The sequence below is a fragment of the Oncorhynchus kisutch genome, linkage group LG30 (genome assembly GCF_002021735.2).
Source record: "Oncorhynchus kisutch isolate 150728-3 linkage group LG30, Okis_V2, whole genome shotgun sequence".
Lineage (NCBI taxonomy): Eukaryota > Metazoa > Chordata > Actinopteri > Salmoniformes > Salmonidae > Oncorhynchus > Oncorhynchus kisutch.
Window position 1 is genome coordinate 44,841,453 of NC_034203.2, and position 23,662 is coordinate 44,865,114.

The 23,662-nt window shown below is 37.5% G+C and overlaps 1 protein-coding gene across 1 annotated transcript in view; it reads right to left on the reverse strand.

The window, feature by feature from the left end:
• Nucleotides 1-23,662, reverse strand: part of LOC109880607 (receptor-type tyrosine-protein phosphatase mu-like) — a 432,469-nt gene that overhangs the window by 238,173 nt on the left and 170,634 nt on the right. The window contains 1 exon segment of the mRNA XM_031810129.1: nt 23,134-23,243. Within this exon segment, the coding sequence (XP_031665989.1) occupies nt 23,134-23,243 (110 nt within the window).

Consider the following 23,662-nt stretch of genomic DNA (forward strand, 5'->3'; position numbering starts at 1 on the left):
AGTGTTGTGTTGTTCTCTTTATGTAGTGTTGTGTTGTCTCTCTTTATGTAGTGTTGCCTCTCTTTATGTAGTGTTGTCTCTCTTTATGTAGTGTTGTGTTGTCTCTCTTTATGTAGTGTTGTCTCTCTTTATGTAGTGTTGTCTCTCTTTATGTAGTGTTGTCTCTCTTTTATGTAGTGTTGTCTCTCTTTATGTAGGTGTTGTGTTGTCTCTCTTTTATGTAGTGTAGTGTTGTCTCTCTTATATGTAGTGTAGTGTTGTCTCTCTTTTTGTAGTGTTGTGTTGTCTCTCTTTATGTAGTGTAGTGTTGTCCTCTTTATGTAGTGTTGTGTTGTCCTAGGTCTCTCTTTATGTAGTGTTGTCTCTCTTTATGTAGTGTTGTCTCTCTTTATGTAGTGTTGTCTCTCTTTATGTAGTGTTGTGTTGTCTCTCTTTATGTAGTGTTGTCTCTCTTATGTAGTGTTGTGTTGTCTCTCTTTATGTAGTGTTGTGTTGTCTCTCTTTATGTAGTTTTGTGTTGTCCTCTCTTTATGTAGTGTAGTGTTTGTCTCTCTTTATGTAGTGTTGTGTTGTTCTCTCTTATGTAGTGTTGTGTTGTCTCTCTTTATGTAGTGTTGTGTTGTCTCTCTTTTTGTAGTGTTGTGTTGTCTCTCTTTATGTAGTGTAGTGTTGTCTCTCTTTATGTAGTGTTGTCTCTCTTTATGTAGTGTTGTCTCTCTTTATGTAGTGTTGTGTTGTCCTCTCTTTATGTAGTGTAGTGTTGTCTCTCTTTCTGTAGTGTTGTGTTGTCTCTCTTTATGTAGTGTAGTGTTGTCTCTCTTTATGTAGTGTTGTCTCTCTTTATGTAGTGTTGTGTTTGTCTCTCTTTATGTAGTGTTGTCTCTCTTTATGTATGTTGTGTTGTCTCTCTTTATGTAGTGTTGTGTTGTCTCTCTTTATGTAGTGTTGTGTTGTCTCTCTTTATGTAGTGTAGTGTTGTCTCTCTTTATGTAGTGTTGTGTTGTCTCTCTTTATGTAGTGTTGTGTTGTCTCTCTTTATGTAGTGTAGTGTTGTCTCTCTTTATGTAGTGTAGTGTTGTCTCTCTTTATGTAGTGTTGGGGTGTCTCTCTTTATGTAGTGTTGGTGTTTGTCTCTCTTTATGTATGTTGTTGTTGTCTCTCTTTATGTAGTGTTGTGTTGTCTCTCTTTATGTAGTGTTGTGTTGTCTCTCTTTATGTAGTGTTGTGTTGTCTCTCTTTATGTAGTGTTGTGTTGTTATCTCTCTTATGTAGTGTTGTGTTGTCTCTCTTTATGTAGTGTTGTGTTGTCTCTCTTTATGTAGTGTTGGGGTGTCTCCTCTTATGTAGTGTTGTGTTGTCTCTCTTTATGTAGTGTTGTGTTGTCTCTCTTTATGTAGTGTTGTGTCTGTCTCTCTTTATGTAGTGTTGTGTTGTCTCTCTTTATGTAGTGTTGTGTTGTTCTCTCTTTATGTAGTGTTGTGTTGTCTCTCTTTATGTAGTGTTGTGGTTTGTCTCTCTTTACGTAGTGTTGTGTTGTCTCTCTTTATGTAGTGTTGTGTTGTCTCTCTTTATGTAGTGTTGTGTTGCCTCTTTATGTAGTGTTGTGTTGTCTCTCTTTATGTAGTGTTGTGTTGTCCTCTCTTTATGTAGTGTTGTGTTGTCTCTCTTTATGTAGTGTTGTGGTGTCTCTCATGTATGTAGTGTTGTGTTGTCTCTCTTTTTAGTTTGTGTTGTCTCTCTTTATGTAGTGTTGTGTTGTCTCTCTTTATGTAGTTTGTGTTGACTCTCTTTATGTAGTGTTGTGTTGTCTCTCTTTATGTAGTGTTGTGTTGTCTCTCTTTATGTAGTGTGTGTGTTGTCTCTCTTTATGTAGTGTTGTGTGTGTCTCTCTTTATGTAGTGTTGTGTTGTCTCTCTTTATGTAGTGTTGTCTCTCTTTATGTAGTGTTGTGTTGTCTCTCTTTATGTAGTGTTGTCTCTCTTTATGTAGTGTTGTGTTGTCTCTCTTTATGTAGTGTTGTGTGTCCTAGGTCTCTCTTTATGTAGTGTGTGTTGTCTCTCTTTATGTAGTGTTGTGTTGTCTCTCTTTATGTAGTGTTGTGTTGTCTCGATTTATGTAGTGTTGTGTTGTCTCTCTTTGTGTAGTGTTGTGTTGTCTCTCTTTATGTAGTGTTGTGTTGTCCTAGGTCTCTCTTTATGTAGTGTTGTGTTGTCTCTCTTTATGTAGTGTTGTGTTGTCTCTCTTTGTGTAGTGTTGTGTTGTCCTAGGTCTCTCTTTATGTAGTGTTGTGTTGTCTGTCTTTATGTAGTGTTGTGTTGTCTCTCTTTATGTAGTGTTGTGTTGTCTCTCTTTATGTAGTGTTGTGTTGTCTCTCTTTATGTAGTGTTGTGTTGTCTCTCTTTATGTAGTGTTGTGTTGTCTCTCTTTATGTAGTGTTGTGTTGTCTCTCTTTATGTAGTGTTGTGTTGTCTCTCTTTATGTAGTGTTGTGTGGTGTCTCTCTTTATGTAGTGTTGTGTTGTCTCTCTTTATGTAGTGTTGTCTCTCTTTATGTAGTGTTGTGTTGTCTCTCTTTATGTAGTGTTGTCTCTCTTTATGTAGTGTTGTGTTGTCTCTCTTTATGTAGTGTTGTGTTGTCTCTCTTTATGTAGTGTTGTGTTGTCCTAGGTCTCTCTTTATGTAGTGTTGTGTTGTCTCTCTTTATGTAGTGTTGTGTTGTCTCTCTTTATGTAGTGTTGTGTTGTCCTAGGTCTCTCTTTATGTATGTGTTGTCTCTCTTATGTAGTGTTGTGTTGTCTCTCTTTATGTAGTGTTGTGTCTCTCTTTATGTAGTGTTGTGTTGTCTCTCTTTATGTAGTGTTGTGTTGTCTCTCTTTATGTAGTGTTGTGTTGTCTCTCTTTGTAGTGTTGTGTTGTCTCTCTTTATGTAGTGTTGTGTTGTCTCTCTTTATGTAGTGTTGTGTTGTCTCTCTTTATGTAGTGTTGTGTTGTCTCTCTTTATGTAGTGTTGCCTCTCTTTATGTAGTGTTGTCTCTCTTTATGTAGTGTTGTGTTGTCTCTCTTTATGTAGTGTTGTCTCTCTTTATGTAGTGTTGTCTCTCTTTATGTAGTGTTGTCTCTCTTTATGTAGTGTTGTCTCTCTTTATGTAGTGTTGTGTTGTCTCTCTTTATGTAGTGTAGTGTTGTCTCTCTTTATGTAGTGTAGTGTTGTCTCTCTTTTTGTAGTGTTGTGTTGTCTCTCTTTATGTAGTGTAGTGTTGTCTCTCTTTATGTAGTGTTGTGTTGTCCTAGGTCTCTCTTTATGTAGTGTTGTCTCTCTTTATGTAGTGTTGTCTCTCTTTATGTAGTGTTGTCTCTCTTTATGTAGTGTTGTGTTGTCTCTCTTTATGTAGTGTTGTCTCTCTTTATGTAGTGTTGTGTTGTCTCTCTTTATGTAGTGTTGTGTTGTCTCTCTTTATGTATTTTGTGTTGTCTCTCTTTATGTAGTGTAGTGTTGTCTCTCTTTATGTAGTGTTGTGTTGTCTCTCTTTATGTAGTGTTGTGTTGTCTCTCTTTATGTAGTGTTGTGTTGTCTCTTTTTGTAGTGTTGTGTTGTCTCTCTTTATGTAGTGTAGTGTTGTCTCTCTTTATGTAGTGTTGTCTCTCTTTATGTAGTGTTGTCTCTCTTTATGTAGTGTTGTGTTGTCTCTCTTTATGTAGTGTAGTGTTGTCTCTCTTTATGTAGTGTTGTGTTGTCTCTCTTATGTAGTGTAGTGTTGTCTCTCTTTATGTAGTGTTGTCTCTCTTTATGTAGTGTTGTGTTGTCTCTCTTTATGTAGTGTTGTCTTCTCTATGTAGTGTTGTGTTGTCTCTCTTTATGTAGTGTTGTGTGTGTCTCTCTTTATGTAGTGTTGTGTTGTCTCTCTTTATGTATGTAGTGTGTGTCTCTCTTTATGTAGTGTTGTGTGTTGTCTCTCTTTATGTAGTGTTGTGTTGTCTCTCTTTATGTAGTGTAGTGTTGTCTCTCTTTATGTAGTGTAGTTTGTCTCTCTTTATGTAGTGTTGGGTGTCTCTCTTTATGTAGTGTTGTGTTGTCTCTCTTTATGTAGTGTTGTGTTGTCTCTCTTTATGTAGTGTTGTGTTGTCTCTCTTTATGTAGTGTTGTGTTGTCTCTCTTTATGTAGTGTTGTGTTGTCTCTCTTTATGTAGTGTTGTGTTGTCTCTCTTTATGTAGTGTTGTGGTGTCTCTCTTTATGTAGTGTTGTGTCTGTCTCTCTTTATGTAGTGTGGGGTGTCTCTCTTTATGTAGTGTTGTGTTGTCTCTCTTTATGTAGTGTTGTGTTGTCTCCTTTATGTAGTGTGTTGTGTTGTCTCTCTTTATGTAGTGTTGTGTGTCTCTCTTTATGTAGTGTTGTGTTGTCTCTCTTTATGTAGTGTGTGGGGTGTCTCTCTTTACGTAGTGTTGTGTTGTCTCTCTTTATGTAGTGTTGTGTTGTCTCTCTTATGTAGTGTTGTGTTGTCTCTCTTTATGTAGTGTTGTGTTGTCTCTCTTTATGTAGTGTGTGTTGTATCTCTTTATGTAGTGTTGTGTTGTCTCTTTTATGTAGTGTTGTGGTGTCTCTCTTTATGTAGTGTTGTGTTGTCTCTCTTTGTAGTGTTGTGTTGTCTCTCTTATGTAGTGTTGTGTTTGTCTCTCTTTATGTAGTGTTGTGTTGTCTCTTTATGTAGTGTTGTGTTGTCTCTCTTTATGTAGTGTTGTGTTGTCTCTCTTTATGTAGTGTTGTGTGTCTCTCTTTATGTAGTGTTGTGTTGTCTCTCTTTATGTAGTGTTGTGTTGTCTCTCTTTATGTAGGTTGTGTTGTCTCTCTTATGTAGTGTTGTGTTGTCTCTCTTTATGTAGTGTTGTGTTGTCTCTCTTATGTAGTGTTGTGTTGTCTCTCTTTATGTAGTGTTGGGGGTGTCTCTCTTATGTAGTGTTGTGTTGTCTCTCTTATGTAGTGTTGTGTTGTCTCTCTTATGTAGTGTTGTGTTGTCTCTCTTTATGTAGTGTTGGTTGTTCTCTTTATGTAGTGTTGTGTTGGTCTCTCTTTATGTAGTGTTGTGGTGTCTCTCTTTACGTAGTGTTGTGTTTGTCTCTCTTATGTAGTGTTGTGTTGTCTCTCTTTATGTAGTGTTTGTGTTGTCTCTCTTTATGTAGTTGTTTGTGTTTCTCTCTCTTTATGTAGTGTTGTGTTGTCTCTCTTTATGTAGTGGTTGTGTTGGTCTCTCTTTATGTAGTGTTGTGGTGTCTCTCTTTACGTAGTGTTGTGTTGTCTCTCTTTATGTAGTGTTGTGTTGTCTCTCTTTATGTAGTGTTGTGTTGTCTCTTCTTATGTAGTGTTGCGTGTTTTCGCTCTTTATGTAGTGTTGTGTTGTCTCTCTTTATGTAGTGTTGTGTTGTCTCTCTTTATGTAGTGTTGTGTTGTCTCTCTTTATGTAGTGTTGTCTCTCTTNGTTTGTGTGTCTCTCTTTATGTAGTGTTGTGTTGTCTCTCTTTATGTAGTGTAGTGTGTCTCTCTTTATGTAGTGGTGTGTTGTCTATCTTTATGTAGTGTGTGTGGTTGTCTTCTTTATGTAGTGTTGTGTTGTCTCTGCTTTTTAGGTAGTTTGTGTTGTCTATCTTATGTAGTGTTGTGTTGTCTCTCTTTATGTAGTGTTGGTTGTCTCTCTTTATGTAGTGTTGTGTGGTCTCTTTATGTAGTGTTGTGTTGTCTCTCTTTATGTAGGTTGTGTTGTCTCTCTTTATGTAGTGTTGTGGTGTCTCTCTTTATGTAGTGTTGTGTTGTTCTCTTTATGTAGTGTTGTGTTGTCTCTCTTTATGTAGTGTTGTGTTGTCTCTCTTTATGTAGTGTTTGTGTTGTCTCTTTATGTAGTGTGTTGTCTCTCTGTATGTAGTGTTGTGTTGTCTCTCTTTATGTAGTGTTGTGGTTTGTCTCTCTTTATGTAGTGTTGTGTGTCTCTCTTTATGTAGTGTTGTGTTGTCTCTATTGATGTAGTGTTGTGTTTGTTTTCTTTATGTAGTGTTGTGTTGTCTCTCTTTATGTAGTGTTGTGTTGTCTCTCTTTATGTAGTGTGTGGTTTGTCTCTCTTTATGTAGTGTTGTGTTGTCTCTCTTTATGTAGTGTTAGTGTTGTGTTGTCTCTCTTTATGTAGTGTTGTGTTGTCTCTCTCTTATGTAGTGTTGTGTTGTCTCTCTCTTTATGTAGTGTTGTGTTGTTCTCTTTATGTAGTGTTGTGTTGTCTCTTTTTTTTGTAGTGTTGTTTGTCTTCTTTATGTAGTGTTGTGTTGTCTTCTTTATGTAGTGTGGTGTGTCTCTCTTTATGTAGTGTGTTTTGTCTCTCTTTATGTAGTGTTGTGTTGTCATCTTTATGTAGTGTTGTGTTGTCTCTCTTTATGTAGGTGGTTGTTTCTCTCTTTATGTAGTGTTGTGTTGTCTCTCTTATGTAGTGTTGTGTTGTCTCTCTTTAGTATGTGGTGTGTTGTCTTCTTTATGTAGTGTTGTGTTGCTCTCTTTATGTAGTGTTGTGTGGTCTCTCTTTATGTAGTGTTGGGTTGTCTCTCTATGGTAGTGTTGTGTTGTCTCTCTTTATGTAGTGTTGTGGGGTCTCTCTTATGTAGTGTTGTGTTGTCTCTCTTTATGTAGTGTTGTGTTGTCTCTCTTTATGTAGTGTTGTTGTTGTCTCTTTATGTAGTGTTGTGTTGTCTCTCTTTATGTAGTGTTGTGTTGTCTCTCTTTATGTAGTGTTGTGTTGTCTCTCTTTATGTAGTGTTGTGGTGTCTCTCTTTATGTAGTGTTGTGTTGTCCTCTTTATGTAGTGTGTGTTGTCTCTCTTTATGTAGTGTTGTCTCTCTTTATGTAGTGTTGTGTTGTCTCTCTTTATGTAGGTTGTGTTGTCTCTCTTTATGTAGGTGTTGTGTTGTCTCTCTTATGTATGTTGTTGTTGTCTCTCTTTTATGTAGTGTTGTCTCTCTTTATGTAGTGTGGTCTCTCTTTATGTAGTGTTGTGTTGTCTCTCTTTATGTAGTGTAGTGTTGTCTCTCTTTATGTAGTGTAGTGTTGTCTCTCTTTATGTAGTGTTGTGTTGTCTCTCTTTATGTAGTGTAGTGTTGTCTCTCTTTATGTAGTGTTGTGTTGTCCTAGGTCTTCTTTATGTAGTGTGTCTCTCTTTATGTAGTGTTGTCTCTCTTTATGTAGTGTTGTTCTCTCTTTATGTAGTGTTGTGTTGTCTCTCTTTATGTAGTGTTGTCTTCTTTATTAGTGTTGTGTTGTCTCTCTTTATGTAGTGTTGTGTTGTCTCTCTTTATGTAGTTTTGTGTGTCTCTTTTATGTAGTGTAGTGTTGTCTCTCTTATGTAGTGTTGTGTGTCTCTCTTTATGTAGTGTGTGTTGTCTCTCTTTATGGTGTTGTGTTGTCTCTCTTTTGTAGTGTTGTGTTGTTCTCTCTTATGTAGTGTGTTGTCTCTTTATGTAGTGTTGTCTCTCTTTATGTAGTGTTGTCTCTCTTTATGTAGTGTTGTGTTGTCTCTCTTTATGTAGTGTTGTGTTGTCCTAGGTCTCTCTTTATGTAGTGTTGTGTTGTCTCTCTTTATGTAGTGTTGTGTTGTCTCTCTTTATGTAGTGTTGTGTTGTCTCGATTTATGTAGTGTTGTGTTGTCTCTCTTTGTGTAGTGTTGTGTTGTCTCTCTTTATGTAGTGTTGTGTTGTCCTAGGTCTCTCTTTATGTAGTGTTGTGTTGTCTCTCTTTATGTAGTGTTGTGTTGTCTCTCTTTGTGTAGTGTTGTGTTGTCCTAGGTCTCTCTTTATGTAGTGTTGTGTTGTCTGTCTTTATGTAGTGTTGTGTTGTCTCTCTTTATGTAGTGTTGTGTTGTCTCTCTTTATGTAGTGTTGTGTTGTCTCTCTTTATGTAGTGTTGTGTGTCTCTCTTTATGTAGTGTTGTGTTGTCTCTCTTTATGTAGTGTTGTGTTGTCTCTCTTTATGTAGTGTTGTGTTGTCTCTCTTATGTAGTGTTGTGGTGTCTCTCTTTATGTAGTGTTGTGTTGTCTCTCTTTATGTAGTGTTGTCTCTCTTTATGTAGTGTTGTGTTGTCTCTCTTTATGTAGTGTTGTCTCTCTTTATGTAGTGTTGTGTTGTCTCTCTTTATGTAGTGTTGTGTTGTCTCTCTTTATGTAGTGTTGTTTGTCCTAGGTCTCTCTTTATGTAGTGTTGTGTTGTCTCTCTTTATGTAGTGTTGTGTTGTCTCTCTTTATGTAGTGTTGTGTTGTCCTAGGTCTCTCTTTATGTAGTGTTGTGTTGTCTCTCTTTATGTAGTGTTGTGTTGTCTCTCTTATGTAGTGTTGTGTTGTCTCTCTTTATGTAGTGTTGTGTTGTCTCTCTTTATGTAGTGTTGTGTTGTCTCTCTTTATGTAGTGTTGTGTTGTCTCTCTTTATGTAGTGTTGTGTTGTCTCTCTTTATGTAGTGTTGTGTTGTCTCTCTTTATGTAGTGTTGTGTTGTCTCTCTTTATGTAGTGTTGTGTCTGTCTCTTTATGTAGTGTTGCCTCTCTTTATGTAGTGTTGTCTCTCTTTATGTAGTGTTGTGTTGTGTCTCTTTATGTAGTGTTGTCTCTCTTTATGTAGTGTTGTCTCTCTTTATGTAGTGTTGTCTCTCTTTATGTAGTGTTGTCTCTCTTTATGTGGTGTTGTGTTGTCTCTCTTTATGTAGTGTAGTGTTGTCTCTCTTTATGTAGTGTAGTGTTGTCTCTCTTTTTGTAGTGTTGTGTTGTCTCTCTTTATGTAGTGTAGTGTTGTCTCTCTTTATGTAGTGTTGTGTTGTCCTAGGTCTCTCTTTATGTAGTGTTGTCTCTCTTTATGTAGTGTTTGTCTCTCTTTATGTAGTGTTGTCTCTCTTTATGTAGTGTTGTGTTGTCTCTCTTTATGTAGTGTTGTCTCTCTTTATGTAGTGTTGTGTTGTCTCTCTTTATGTAGTGTTGTGTTGTCTCTCTTTATGTAGTTTTGTGTTGTCTCTCTTTATGTAGTGTAGTGTTGTCTCTCTTTATGTAGTGTTGTGTTGTCTCTCTTTATGTAGTGTTGTGTTGTCTCTCTTTATGTAGTGTTGTGTTGTCTCTCTTTTTGTAGTGTTGTGTTGTCTCTCTTTATGTAGTGTAGTGTTGTCTCTCTTTATGTAGTGTTGTCTCTCTTTATGTAGTGTTGTCTCTCTTTATGTAGTGTTGTGTTTGTCTCTCTTTATGTAGTGTAGTGTTGTCTCTCTTTATGTAGTGTTGTGTTGTCTCTCTTTATGTAGTGTAGTGTTGTCTCTCTTTATGTAGTGTTGTCTCTCTTTATGTAGTGTTGTGTTGTCTCTCTTTATGTAGTGTTGTCTCTCTTTATGTAGTGTTGTGTTGTCTCTTTTATGTAGTGTTGTGTTGTCTCTCTTTATGTAGTGTTGTGTTGTCTCTCTTTATGTAGTGTAGTGTTGTCTCTCTTTATGTAGTGTTGTGTTGTCTCTCTTTATGTAGTGTTGTGTTGTCTCTCTTTATGTAGTGTAGTGTTGTCTCTCTTTATGTAGTGTAGTGTTGTCTCTCTTTATGTAGTGTTGGGGTGTCTCTCTTTATGTAGTGTTGTGTTGTCTCTCTTTATGTAGTGTTGTTTGTCTCTCTTTATGTAGTGTTGTGTTGTCTCTCTTTATGTAGTGTTGTGTTGTCTCTCTTTATGTAGTGTTGTGTTGTCTCTCTTTATGTAGTGTTGTGTTGTCTCTCTTTATGTAGTGTTGTGTTGTCTCTCTTTATGTAGTGTTGTGTTGTCTCTCTTTATGTAGTGTTGGGGTGTCTCTCTTTATGTAGTGTTGTGTTGTCTCTCTTTATGTAGTGTTGTGTTGTCTCTCTTTATGTAGTGTTGTGTTGTCTCTCTTTATGTAGTGTTGTGTTGTCTCTCTTTATGTAGTGTTGTGTTGTCTCTCTTTATGTAGTGTTGTGGTGTCTCTCTTTACGTAGTGTTGTGTTGTCTCTCTTTATGTAGTGTTGTGTTGTCTCTCTTTATGTAGTGTTGTGTTGTCTCTCTTTATGTAGTGTTGTGTTGTCTCTCTTTATGTAGTGTTGTGTTGTCTCTCTTTATGTAGTGTTGTGTTGTCTCTCTTTATGTAGTGTTGTGGTGTCTCTCTTTATGTAGTGTTGTGTTGTCTCTCTTTATGTAGTGTTGTGTTGTCTCTCTTTATGTAGTGTTGTGTTGTCTCTCTTTATGTAGTGTTGTGTTGTCTCTCTTTATGTAGTGTTGTGTTGTCTCTCTTTATGTAGTGTTGTGTTGTCTCTCTTTATGTAGTGTTGTGTTGTCTCTCTTTATGTAGTGTTGTGTTGTCTCTCTTTATGTAGTGTTGTGTTGTCTCTCTTTATGTAGTGTTGTGTTGTCTCTCTTTATGTAGTGTTGTGTTGTCTCTCTTTATGTAGTGTTGTGTTGTCTCTCTTATGTAGTGTTGTGTTGTCTCTCTTTATGTAGTGTTGGGTGTCTCTCTTTATGTAGTGTTGTGTTGTCTCTCTTTATGTAGTGTTGTGTTGTCTCTCTTTATGTAGTGTTGTGTTGTCTCTCTTTATGTAGTGTTGTGTTGTCTCTCTTTATGTAGTGTTGTGTTGTCTCTCTTTATGTAGTGTTGCTGTCTCTCTTTACGTAGTGTTGTGTTGTCTCTCTTTATGTAGTGTTGTGTTGTCTCTTTTATGTAGTGTTGTGTTGTCTCTCTTTATGTAGTGTTGTGTTGTCTCTCTTTATGTAGTGTTGTGTTGTCTCTCTTTATGTAGTGTTGTGTTGTCTCTCTTTATGTAGTGTTGTGGTGTCTCTCTTTATGTAGTGTTGTGTTGTCTCTCTTTATGTAGTGTTGTGTTGTCTCTCTTTATGTAGTGTTGTGTTGTCTCTCTTTATGTAGTGTTGTGTTGTCTCTCTTTATGTAGTGTTGTGTTGTCTCTCTTTATGTAGTGTTGTGTTGTCTCTCTTTATGTAGTGTTGTGTTGTCTCTCTTTATGTAGTGTTGTCTCTCTTTATGTAGTGTTGTCTCTCTTTATGTAGTGTTGTGTTGTCTCTCTTTATGTAGTGTAGTGTTGTCTCTCTTTATGTAGTGTAGTGTTGTCTCTCTTTTTGTAGTGTTGTGTTGTCTCTCTTTATGTAGTGTAGTGTTGTCTCTCTTTATGTAGTGTTGTGTTGTCCTAGGTCTCTCTTTATGTAGTGTTGTCTCTCTTTATGTAGTGTTGTCTCTCTTTATGTAGTGTTGTCTCTCTTTATGTAGTGTTGTGTTGTCTCTCTTTATGTAGTGTTGTCTCTCTTTATGTAGTGTTGTGTTGTCTCTCTTTATGTAGTGTTGTGTTGTCTCTCTTTATGTAGTTTTGTGTTGTCTCTCTTTATGTAGTGTAGTGTTGTCTCTCTTTATGTAGTGTTGTGTTGTCTCTCTTTATGTAGTGTTGTGTTGTCTCTCTTTATGTAGTGTTGTGTTGTCTCTCTTTTTGTAGTGTTGTGTTGTCTCTCTTTATGTAGTGTTGTCTCTCTTTATGTAGTGTTGTCTCTCTTTATGTAGTGTTGTCTCTCTTTATGTAGTGTTGTGTTGTCTCTCTTTATGTAGTGTAGTGTTGTCTCTCTTTATGTAGTGTTGTGTTGTCTCTCTTTATGTAGTGTAGTGTTGTCTCTCTTTATGTAGTGTTGTCTCTCTTTATGTAGTGTTGTGTTGTCTCTCTTTATGTAGTGTTGTCTCTCTTTATGTAGTGTTGTGTTGTCTCTCTTTATGTAGTGTTGTGTTGTCTCTCTTTATGTAGTGTTGTGTTGTCTCTCTTTATGTAGTGTAGTGTTGTCTCTCTTTATGTAGTGTTGTGTTGTCTCTCTTTATGTAGTGTTGTGTTGTCTCTCTTTATGTAGTGTAGTGTTGTCTCTCTTTATGTAGTGTTGTGTTGTCTCTCTTTATGTAGTGTTGGGGTGTCTCTCTTTATGTAGTGTTGTGTTGTCTCTCTTTATGTAGTGTTGTGTTGTCTCTCTTTATGTAGTGTTGTGTTGTCTCTCTTTATGTAGTGTTGTGTTGTCTCTCTTTATGTAGTGTTGTGTTGTCTCTCTTTATGTAGTGTTGTGTTGTCTCTCTTTATGTAGTGTTGTGTTGTCTCTCTTTATGTAGTGTTGTGTTGTCTGTCTTTATGTAGTGTTGTGTTGTCTCTCTTTATGTAGTGTTGTGTTGTCTCTCTTTATGTAGTGTTGTGTTGTCTCTCTTTATGTAGTGTTGTGTTGTCTCTCTTTATGTAGTGTTGTGTTGTCTCTCTTTATGTAGTGTTGTGTTGTCTCTCTTTATGTAGTGTTGTGTTGTCTCTCTTTATGTAGTGTTGTGGTGTCTCTCTTTATGTAGTGTTGTGTTGTCTCTCTTTATGTAGTGTTGTCTCTCTTTATGTAGTGTTGTGTTGTCTCTCTTTATGTAGTGTTGTCTCTCTTTATGTAGTGTTGTGTTGTCTCTCTTTATGTAGTGTTGTGTTGTCTCTCTTTATGTAGTGTTGTGTTGTCCTAGGTCTCTCTTTATGTAGTGTTGTGTTGTCTCTCTTTATGTAGTGTTGTGTTGTCTCTCTTTATGTAGTGTTGTGTTGTCCAAGGTCTCTCTTTATGTAGTGTTGTGTTGTCTCTCTTTATGTAGTGTTGTGTTGTCTCTCTTTATGTAGTGTTGTGTTGTCTCTCTTTATGTAGTGTTGTGTTGTCTCTCTTTATGTAGTGTTGTGTTGTCTCTCTTTATGTAGTGTTGTGTTGTCTCTCTTTATGTAGTGTTGTGTTGTCTCTCTTTATGTAGTGTTGTGTTGTCTCTCTTTATGTAGTGTTGTGTTGTCTCTCTTTATGTAGTGTTGCCTCTCTTTATGTAGTGTTGTCTCTCTTTATGTAGTGTTGTGTTGTCTCTCTTTATGTAGTGTTGTCTCTCTTTATGTAGTGTTGTCTCTCTTTATGTAGTGTTGTCTCTCTTTATGTAGTGTTGTCTCTCTTTATGTAGTGTTGTGTTGTCTCTCTTTATGTAGTGTAGTGTTGTCTCTCTTTATGTAGTGTAGTGTTGTCTCTCTTTTTGTAGTGTTGTGTTGTCTCTCTTTATGTAGTGTTGTGTTGTCTCTCTTTATGTAGTGTTGTGTTGTCCTAGGTCTCTCTTTATGTAGTGTTGTCTCTCTTTATGTAGTGTTGTCTCTCTTTATGTAGTGTTGTCTCTCTTTATGTAGTGTTGTGTTGTCTCTCTTTATGTAGTGTTGTCTCTCTTTATGTAGTGTTGTGTTGTCTCTCTTTATGTAGTGTTGTGTTGTCTCTCTTTATGTAGTGTTTGTGTTGTCTCTCTTTATGTAGTGTAGTGTTGTCTCTCTTTATGTAGTGTTGTGTTGTCTCTCTTTATGTAGTGTTGTGTTGTCTCTCTTTATGTAGTGTTGTGTTGTCTCTCTTTTTGTAGTGTTGTGTTGTCTCTCTTTATGTAGTGTAGTGTTGTCTCTCTTTATGTAGTGTTGTCTCTCTTTATGTAGTGTTGTCTCTCTTTATGTAGTGTTGTGTTGTCTCTCTTTATGTAGTGTAGTGTTGTCTCTCTTTATGTAGTGTTGTGTTGTCTCTCTTTATGTAGTGTAGTGTTGTCTCTCTTTATGTAGTGTTGTGTTGTCTCTCTTTATGTAGTGTTGTGTTGTCCTAGGTCTCTCTTTATGTAGTGTTGTGTTGTCTCTCTTTATGTAGTGTTGTCTCTCTTTATGTAGTGTTGTGTTGTCTCTCTTTATGTAGTGTAGTGTTGTCTCTCTTTATGTAGTGTTGTCTCTCTTTATGTAGTGTTGTGTTGTCTCTCTTTATGTAGTGTTGTCTCTCTTTATGTAGTGTTGTGTTGTCTCTCTTTATGTAGTGTTGTGTTGTCTCTCTTTATGTAGTGTTGTGTTGTCTCTCTTTATGTAGTGTAGTGTTGTCTCTCTTTATGTAGTGTTGTGTTGTCTCTCTTTGTGTAGTGTTGTGTTGTCCTAGGTCTCTCTTTATGTAGTGTTGTGTTGTCTCTCTTTATGTAGTGTTGTGTTGTCTCTCTTTGTGTAGTGTTGTGTTGTCCTAGGTCTCTCTTTATGTAGTGTTGTGTTGTCTGTCTTTATGTAGTGTTGTGTTGTCTCTCTTTATGTAGTGTTGTGTTGTCTCTCTTTATGTAGTGTTGTGTTGTCTCTCTTTATGTAGTGTTGTGTTGTCTCTCTTTATGTAGTGTTGTGTTGTCTCTCTTTATGTAGTGTTGTGTTGTCTCTCTTTATGTAGTGTTGTGTTGTCTCTCTTTATGTAGTGTTGTGGTGTCTCTCTTTATGTAGTGTTGTGTTGTCTCTCTTTATGTAGTGTTGTCTCTCTTTATGTAGTGTTGTGTTGTCTCTCTTTATGTAGTGTTGTCTCTCTTTATGTAGTGTTGTGTTGTCTCTCTTTATGTAGTGTTGTGTTGTCTCTCTTTATGTAGTGTTGTGTTGTCCTAGGTCTCTCTTTATGTAGTGTTGTGTTGTCTCTCTTTATGTAGTGTTGTGTTGTCTCTCTTTATGTAGTGTTGTGTTGTCCTAGGTCTCTCTTTATGTAGTGTTGTGTTGTCTCTCTTTATGTAGTGTTGTGTTGTCTCTCTTTATGTAGTGTTGTGTTGTCTCTCTTTATGTAGTGTTGTGTTGTCTCTCTTTATGTAGTGTAGTGTTGTCTCTCTTTATGTAGTGTTGTGTTGTCTCTCTTTATGTAGTGTTGTGTTGTCTCTCTTTATGTAGTGTAGTGTTGTCTCTCTTTATGTAGTGTAGTGTTGTCTCTCTTTATGTAGTGTTGGGGTGTCTCTCTTTATGTAGTGTTGTGTTGTCTCTCTTTATGTAGTGTTGTGTTGTCTCTCTTTATGTAGTGTTGTGTTGTCTCTCTTTATGTAGTGTTGTGTTGTCTCTCTTTATGTAGTGTTGTGTTGTCTCTCTTTATGTAGTGTTGTGTTGTCTCTCTTTATGTAGTGTTGTGTTGTCTCTCTTTATGTAGTGTTGTGTTGTCTGTCTTTATGTAGTGTTGTGTTGTCTCTCTTTATGTAGTGTTGTGTTGTCTCTCTTTATGTAGTGTTGTGTTGTCTCTCTTTATGTAGTGTTGTGTTGTCTCTCTTTATGTAGTGTTGTGTTGTCTCTCTTTATGTAGTGTTGTGTTGTCTCTCTTTATGTAGTGTTGTGTTGTCTCTCTTTATGTAGTGTTGTGGTGTCTCTCTTTATGTAGTGTTGTGTTGTCTCTCTTTATGTAGTGTTGTCTCTCTTTATGTAGTGTTGTGTTGTCTCTCTTTATGTAGTGTTGTCTCTCTTTATGTAGTGTTGTGTTGTCTCTCTTTATGTAGTGTTGTGTTGTCTCTCTTTATGTAGTGTTGTGTTGTCCTAGGTCTCTCTTTATGTAGTGTTGTGTTGTCTCTCTTTATGTAGTGTTGTGTTGTCTCTCTTTATGTAGTGTTGTGTTGTCCTAGGTCTCTCTTTATGTAGTGTTGTGTTGTCTCTCTTTATGTAGTGTTGTGTTGTCTCTCTTTATGTAGTGTTGTGTTGTCTCTCTTTATGTAGTGTTGTGTTGTCTCTCTTTATGTAGTGTTGTGTTGTCTCTCTTTATGTAGTGTTGTGTTGTCTCTCTTTATGTAGTGTTGTGTTGTCTCTCTTTATGTAGTGTTGTGTTGTCTCTCTTTATGTAGTGTTGTGTTGTCTCTCTTTATGTAGTGTTGCCTCTCTTTATGTAGTGTTGTCTCTCTTTATGTAGTGTTGTGTTGTCTCTCTTTATGTAGTGTTGTCTCTCTTTATGTAGTGTTGTCTCTCTTTATGTAGTGTTGTCTCTCTTTATGTAGTGTTGTCTCTCTTTATGTAGTGTTGTGTTGTCTCTCTTTATGTAGTGTAGTGTTGTCTCTCTTTATGTAGTGTAGTGTTGTCTCTCTTTTTGTAGTGTTGTGTTGTCTCTCTTTATGTAGTGTAGTGTTGTCTCTCTTTATGTAGTGTTGTGTTGTCCTAGGTCTCTCTTTATGTAGTGTTGTCTCTCTTTATGTAGTGTTGTCTCTCTTTATGTAGTGTTGTCTCTCTTTATGTAGTGTTGTGTTGTCTCTCTTTATGTAGTGTTGTCTCTCTTTATGTAGTGTTGTGTTGTCTCTCTTTATGTAGTGTTGTGTTGTCTCTCTTTATGTAGTTTTGTGTTGTCTCTCTTTATGTAGTGTAGTGTTGTCTCTCTTTATGTAGTGTTGTGTTGTCTCTCTTTATGTAGTGTTGTGTTGTCTCTCTTTATGTAGTGTTGTGTTGTCTCTCTTTTTGTAGTGTTGTGTTGTCTCTCTTTATGTAGTGTAGTGTTGTCTCTCTTTATGTAGTGTTGTCTCTCTTTATGTAGTGTTGTCTCTCTTTATGTAGTGTTGTGTTGTCTCTCTTTATGTAGTGTAGTGTTGTCTCTCTTTATGTAGTGTTGTGTTGTCTCTCTTTATGTAGTGTAGTGTTGTCTCTCTTTATGTAGTGTTGTGTTGTCTCTCTTTATGTAGTGTTGTGTTGTCCTAGGTCTCTCTTTATGTAGTGTTGTGTTGTCTCTCTTTATGTAGTGTTGTCTCTCTTTATGTAGTGTTGTGTTGTCTCTCTTTATGTAGTGTAGTGTTGTCTCTCTTTATGTAGTGTTGTCTCTCTTTATGTAGTGTTGTGTTGTCTCTCTTTATGTAGTGTTGTCTCTCTTTATGTAGTGTTGTGTTGTCTCTCTTTATGTAGTGTTGTGTTGTCTCTCTTTATGTAGTGTTGTGTTGTCTCTCTTTATGTAGTGTAGTGTTGTCTCTCTTTATGTAGTGTTGTGTTGTCTCTCTTTGTGTAGTGTTGTGTTGTCCTAGGTCTCTCTTTATGTAGTGTTGTGTTGTCTGTCTTTATGTAGTGTTGTGTTGTCTCTCTTTGTGTAGTGTTGTGTTGTCCTAGGTCTCTCTTTATGTAGTGTTGTGTTGTCTGTCTTTATGTAGTGTTGTGTTGTCTCTCTTTATGTAGTGTTGTGTTGTCTCTCTTTATGTAGTGTTGTGTTGTCTCTCTTTATGTAGTGTTGTGTTGTCTCTCTTTATGTAGTGTTGTGTTGTCTCTCTTTATGTAGTGTTGTGTTGTCTCTCTTTATGTAGTGTTGTGTTGTCTCTCTTTATGTAGTGTTGTGGTGTCTCTCTTTATGTAGTGTTGTGTTGTCTCTCTTTATGTAGTGTTGTCTCTCTTTATGTAGTGTTGTGTTGTCTCTCTTTATGTAGTGTTGTCTCTCTTTATGTAGTGTTGTGTTGTCTCTCTTTATGTAGTGGTGTGTTGTCTCTCTTTATGTAGTGTTGTGTTGTCCTAGGTCTCTCTTTATGTAGTGTTGTGTTGTCTCTCTTTATGTAGTGTTGTGTTGTCTCTCTTATGTAGTGTTTGTGGTCCTAGGTCTCTCTTTATGTAGTGTTGTTGTTGTCTCTCTTTATGTAGTGTTGTTGTCTCTCTTATGTAGTGTGTGTTGTCTCTCTTTATGTAGTGTTGTGTTGTCTCTCTTTATGTAGTGTTGTGTTGTCTCTCTTTATGTAGTGTTGTGTTGTCTCTCTTTATGTAGTGTTGTGTTGTCTCTCTTTATGTAGTGTTGTTGTCTCTCTTTATGTAGTGTTGTGTTGTCTCTCTTTATGTAGTGTTTGCCTCTCTTTATGTAGTGTTGTCTCTTTATGTAGTGTGTGTTGTCTCTCTTTATGTAGTGTTGTCTCTCTTATGTAGTGTTGTCTCTCTTAGGTAGTGTTTGTCTCTCTTTATGTAGTGTTGTCTCTCTTTATGTGTGTGTTGTCTCTCTTTATGTAGTGTAGTGTTGTCTCTCTTTATGTAGTGTAGTGTTGTCTCTCTTTTGTAGTGTTGTGTTGTCTCTCTTTATGTAGTGTAGTGTTGTCTGTCTCTTTATGTAGTGTTGTGTTGTCCTAGGTCTCTCTTTATGTAGTGTTGTCTCTCTTTATGTAGTGTTGTCTCTCTTTATGTAGTGTTGTCTCTCTTATGTAGTGTTGTGTTGTCTCTCTTTATGTAGTGTTGTCTCTCTTTATGTAGTGTTGTGTTGTCTCTCTTTATGTAGTGTTGTGTTGTCTCTCTTTATGTAGTTTTGTGTTGTCTCTCTTTATGTAGTGTAGTGTTGTCTCTCTTTATGTAGTGTTGTGTTGTCTCTCTTTATGTAGTGTTGTGTTGTCTCTCTTTATGTAGTGTTGTGTTGTCTCTCTTTTTGTAGTGTTGTGTTGTCTCTCTTTATGTAGTGTAGTGTTGTCTCTCTTTATGTAGTGTTGTCTCTCTTTATGTAGTGTTGTCTCTCTTTATGTAGTGTTGTGTTGTCTCTCTTTATGTAGTGTAGTGTTGTCTCTCTTTATGTAGTGTTGTGTTGTCTCTCTTTATGTAGTGTAGTGTTGTCTCTCTTTATGTAGTGTTGTGTTGTCTCTCTTTATGTAGTGTTGTGTTGTCCTAGGTCTCTCTTTATGTAGTGTTGTGTTGTCTCTCTTTATGTAGTGTTGTCTCTCTTTATGTAGTGTTGTGTTGTCTCTCTTTATGTAGTGTAGTGTTGTCTCTCTTTATGTAGTGTTGTCTCTCTTTATGTAGTGTTGTGTTGTCTCTCTTTATGTAGTGTTGTCTCTCTTTATGTAGTGTTGTTGTTCTCTCTTTATGTAGTGTTGTGTTGTCTCTCTTTATGTAGTGTTGTAGTGTGTTGTCTCTCTTTATGTAGTGTTGTGTTGTCTCTCTTATGTAGTGTTGTGTTGTCTCTCTTTATGTAGTGTTGTGTTGTCTCTCTTTATGTAGTGTTGGGGTGTCTCTCTTTATGTAGTGTTGTGTTGTCTCTCTTTATGTAGTGTTGTGTTGTCTCTCTTTATGTAGTGTTGTGTTGTCTCTCTTTATGTAGTGTTGTGTTGTCTCTCTTTATGTAGTGTTGTGTTGTCTCTCTTTATGTAGTGTTGTGTTGTCTCTCTTTATGTAGTGTTGTGGTGTCTCTCTTTACGTAGTGTTGTGTTGTCTCTCTTTATGTAGTGTTGTGTTGTCTCTCTTTATGTAGTGTTGTGTTGTCTCTCTTTATGTAGTGTTGTGTTGTCTCTCTTTATGTAGTGTTGTGTTGTCTCTCTTTATGTAGTGTTGTGTTGTCTCTCTTTATGTAGTGTTGTGGTGTCTCTCTTTACGTAGTGTTGTGTTGTCTCTCTTTATGTAGTGTTGTGTTGTCTCTCTTTATGTAGTGTTGTGTTGTCTCTCTTTATGTAGTGTTGTGTTGTCTCTCTTTATGTTCTACATTATTATTATTATTTTTTTTTTTTCAATACCAGCCCTCCGGTCCCCGCAGGAGGTCTTTTGGTAGGCCGTCATTGTAAATAAGAAGTTGTTCTTAACTGGCTTGTCAAGTTAAATAAAAAATAAAATTTAAAACAGTTGAATAAAGGTAATAAACAAATAAATAAAAGTCTAAAGTTCGCCAGATGATCACATGACCCATCCACTTAGCTAGATGGTGACCATGTCTAGACAGTAGTGACCCATCCACTTAGCTAGGTGACCATGTCTAGACAGTAGTGACCCATCCACTTAGCTAGATGAACATGTCTAGACAGTAGTGACCCATCCACTTAGCTAGATGTGGCTGGGGTTGACTAGGGTCATCTATTGTATTTCATGAACATGTCTAGACAGTAGTGACCCATCCACTTAGCTAGATGAACATGTCTAGACAGTAGTGACCCATCCACTTAGCTAGGTGACCATGTCTAGACAGTAGTGACCCATCCACTTAGCTAGGTGACCATGTCTAGACAGTAGTGACCCATCCACTTAGCTAGATATGTCTGGGGTTGACTAGGGTCATCTATTGTATTTCATGAACATGTCTAGACAGTAGTGACCCATCCACTTAGCTAGATGAACATGTCTAGACAGTAGTGACCCATCCACTTAGCTATGTGTGTCTGGGGTTGACTAGGGTCATCTATTGTATTTCATGAACATGTCTAGACAGTAGTGACCCATCCACTTAGCTAGGTGACCATGTCTAGACAGTAGTGACCCATCCACTTAGCTAGGTGACCATGTCTAGACAGTAGTGACCCATCCACTTAGCTAGATGTGGCTGGGGTTGACTAGGGTCATCTATTGTATTTCATGAACATGTCTAGACAGTAGTGACCCATCCACTTAGCTAGATGAACATGTCTAGACAGTAGTGACCCATCCACTTAGCTATGTGTGTCTGGGGTTGACTAGGGTCATCTGTTGTATTTCATGAACATGTCTAGACAGTAGTGACCCATCCACTTAGCTAGGTGACCATGTCTAGACAGTAGTGACCCATCCACTTAGCTAGGTGACCATGTCTAGACAGTAGTGACCCATCCACTTAGCTAGATGTGGCTGGGGTTGACTAGGGTCATCTATTGTATTTCATGAACATGTCTAGACAGTAGTGACCCATCCACTTAGCTAGGTGACCATGTCTAGACAGTAGTGACCCATCCACTTAGCTAGATGTGGCTGGGGTTGACTAGGGTCATCTATTGTATTTCATGAACATGTCTAGACAGTAGTGACCCATCCACTTAGCTAGATGTGTCTGGGGTTGACTAGGGTCATCTATTGTATTTCATGAACATGTCTAGACAGTAGTGACCCATCCACTTAGCTAGGTGAACATGTCTAGACAGTAGTGACCCATCAAGTTAGCTAGGTGAACATGTCTAGACAGTAGTGACCCATCCACTTAGCTAGGTGTGTCTGGGGTTGACTATGGTCATCCATTGTATTTCATGAACATGTCTAGACAGTAGTGACCCATCCACTTAGCTAGATGTGTCTGGGGTTGACTAGGGTCATCTATTGTATTTCATGAACATGTCTAGACAGTAGTGACCCATCCACTTAGCTAGGTGAACATGTCTAGACAGTAGTGACCCATCCACTTAGCTAGGTGAACATGTCTAGACAGTAGTGACCCATCCACTTAGCTAGATGTGTCTGGGGTTGACTATGGTCATCTATTGTATTTCATGAACATGTCTAGACAGTAGTGACCCATCCACTTAGCTATGTGTGTCTGGGGTTGACTAGGGTCATCTATTGTATTTCATGAACATGTCTAGACAGTAGTGACCCATCCACTTAGCTAGGTGAACATGTCTAGACAGTAGTGACCCATCCACTTAGCTATGTGTGTCTGGGGTTGACTAGGGTCATCTATTGTATTTCATGAACATGTCTAGACAGTAGTGACCCATCCACTTAGCTAGGTGAACATGTCTAGACAGTAGTGACCCATCAAGTTAGCTAGGTGAACATGTCTAGACAGTAGTGACCCATCCACTTAGCTAGGTGTGTCTGGGGTTGACTATGGTCATCCATTGTATTTCATGAACATGTCTAGACAGTAGTGACCCATCAAGTTAGCTAGGTGAACATGTCTAGACAGTAGTGACCCATCCACTTAGCTAGGTGTGTCTGGGGTTGACTATGGTCATCCATTGTATTTCATGAACATGTCTAGACAGTAGTGACCCATCAAGTTAGCTAGGTGAACATGTCTAGACAGTAGTGACCCATCCACTTAGCTAGGTGTGTCTGGGGTTGACTATGGTCATCCATTGTATTTCATGAACATGTCTAGACAGTAGTGACCCATCCCCTTAGCTAGATGTGTCTGGGGTTGACTATGGTCATCCATTGTATTTCATGAACATGTCTAGACAGTAGTGACCCATCCCCTTAGCTAGATGTGTCTGGGGGGGCTGGTTATAGCATTTCTTTCACATGACCCATACATTTAGACAAGTGTGTCTGGATAAGAATCATCTAATAATTAAAACAATGTATTTGTATCTGGACACTTTCAAAGTCAGATGAGAATATAGGCCAAGGACTAGATAAAGTGTATTTTTACACAGAGTTTTTCCTTATTCTAGGCTTCTACTTTCACCACTTTTAGTCTTGAAATCTTTGGTTGTTTACTACACTACCTTACTCACTCTTTTTAGCACATGGCCTCACATGTGAATCCTTAAAGAGATGGGTGGGGCTAAGGCTTAAGAGGGTTTGAACGATGCTGAATAGGTGTTATAATATATATACTGTATATATAGACAGTACCAATCAAAAGTTTGGATACACCTAGTCATTTATTTTTAACTATTGTCTACATTATAGAATAATAGTGAAGACATCAAAACTATGAAATAACAATATAATATGGAATCATGTAGTAACCATAAAAGTGTTAAACAAAATCCAAATATATTTTATATTTTAAATTTATCAAGGTAGCCACCCTCTGCCTTGATGACAGCTTTGCACACTTTTGGTATTCTCTCAACCAGCTTCATGAGGTAGTCACCTGGAATGTGTTTCAATTAACAGGTGTGCCTTGTCAAAAGTTAATTTGTGGAATGTACTGTGCTTGAGCCAATCAGTTGTGTTGTGACATGGTAGTGGTGGTACACAGAAGATAGGCCTATTTAGCTAAAAGCTTGCTTTAATAAAAAATTTAAGAAAAGCTTGAAAAGGTAGTTTGGGAGGTTTGAATCCTAAGTAACCTGCCCACACATTGTTTGAAATGCAATAGACCAACATGCAGTAGCTTCTGTTGTATGTCAAAGCTGTGTGCTGGAAAATCTTGGTAGAGCATGGGTGGAGTAGGCATTGTGGTGCTGTAAAACCTTGGTAGAGCATGGGTGGAGTAGGCATTGTGGTGCTGTAAAACCTTGGTAGAGCATGGGTGGAGTAGGCATTGTGGTGCTCATGTGAATTTCCGTTCTTTTTTCGGCTTCAGACCAATGCCTAATTCTCCTCTCTTTTTTGGGAGGGCGCGGGGGTGGGGGGTGGGGGGGGTAAGGTAGAGAATCTACCTAATATTCAACATTAAATATAGTTCAGGGGCTTGGTTAGCTGGCATGGGTATAAACAACCATTACATGGGCACATAGCCTGTAGTTTAGTAGCCTGGAAAAGTACATGGTCTAGGGATGTGTGATATTTTCAGATTTGTTTTGTCCATTTGAGGTTGTTCAACAGGAATAAGGAGGTGTATTGCTTCAGTGGTTCTCTAAAAGGATTCAGAAGAGACAGAAATGGACAAGAAGCCAAGAAAAAAAAAAGAAACAAAGACTGTGTGTTTGATAATTGACTAAATTCAATCAATCGATCATTCATTCAATCAATCAATAAATTGACGAATTACCTCGTACTGAGTGATGATTCCGTAGGTCTGGGCTGGTTCTCTCCATTTCAGGATCATCTTCTCTTCATAAGCACTGCCCTGGATGGAGTCCAGAGGGATAGCTCCAGGTACTGAGGGGGACAGGAACATACAATGCATAAGGGAGACACAAAGCTTCGTTACAGATACCAGTACTCTGAGAGGATACGACTAGAACTAACATCACAGACACTAATGCTGCGTTTACACAGGCACCACCCCAATTCTGATATTTTGTCGGATTATGGCCAAACAACATGACAGAATATAAGAATTGGGCTGCCTGTGGAAAAGCAGCAAAAAGGAATGTAGGTCTGAAACCTTGACAATGTGCCAAAACACCAAAACATTACACTCAGATACCCATGAATGTATTTTGATGAGAAGAGACTGAGTGGGACAAGTAAAGAACACTGTCCTTTCTCACATCCATCCAAATGTACAAACAAACTGGTCGAGCACTGAACCGATCTCCCCGAGGGAAATCTCCACCAATTCAATCTCTCCAATC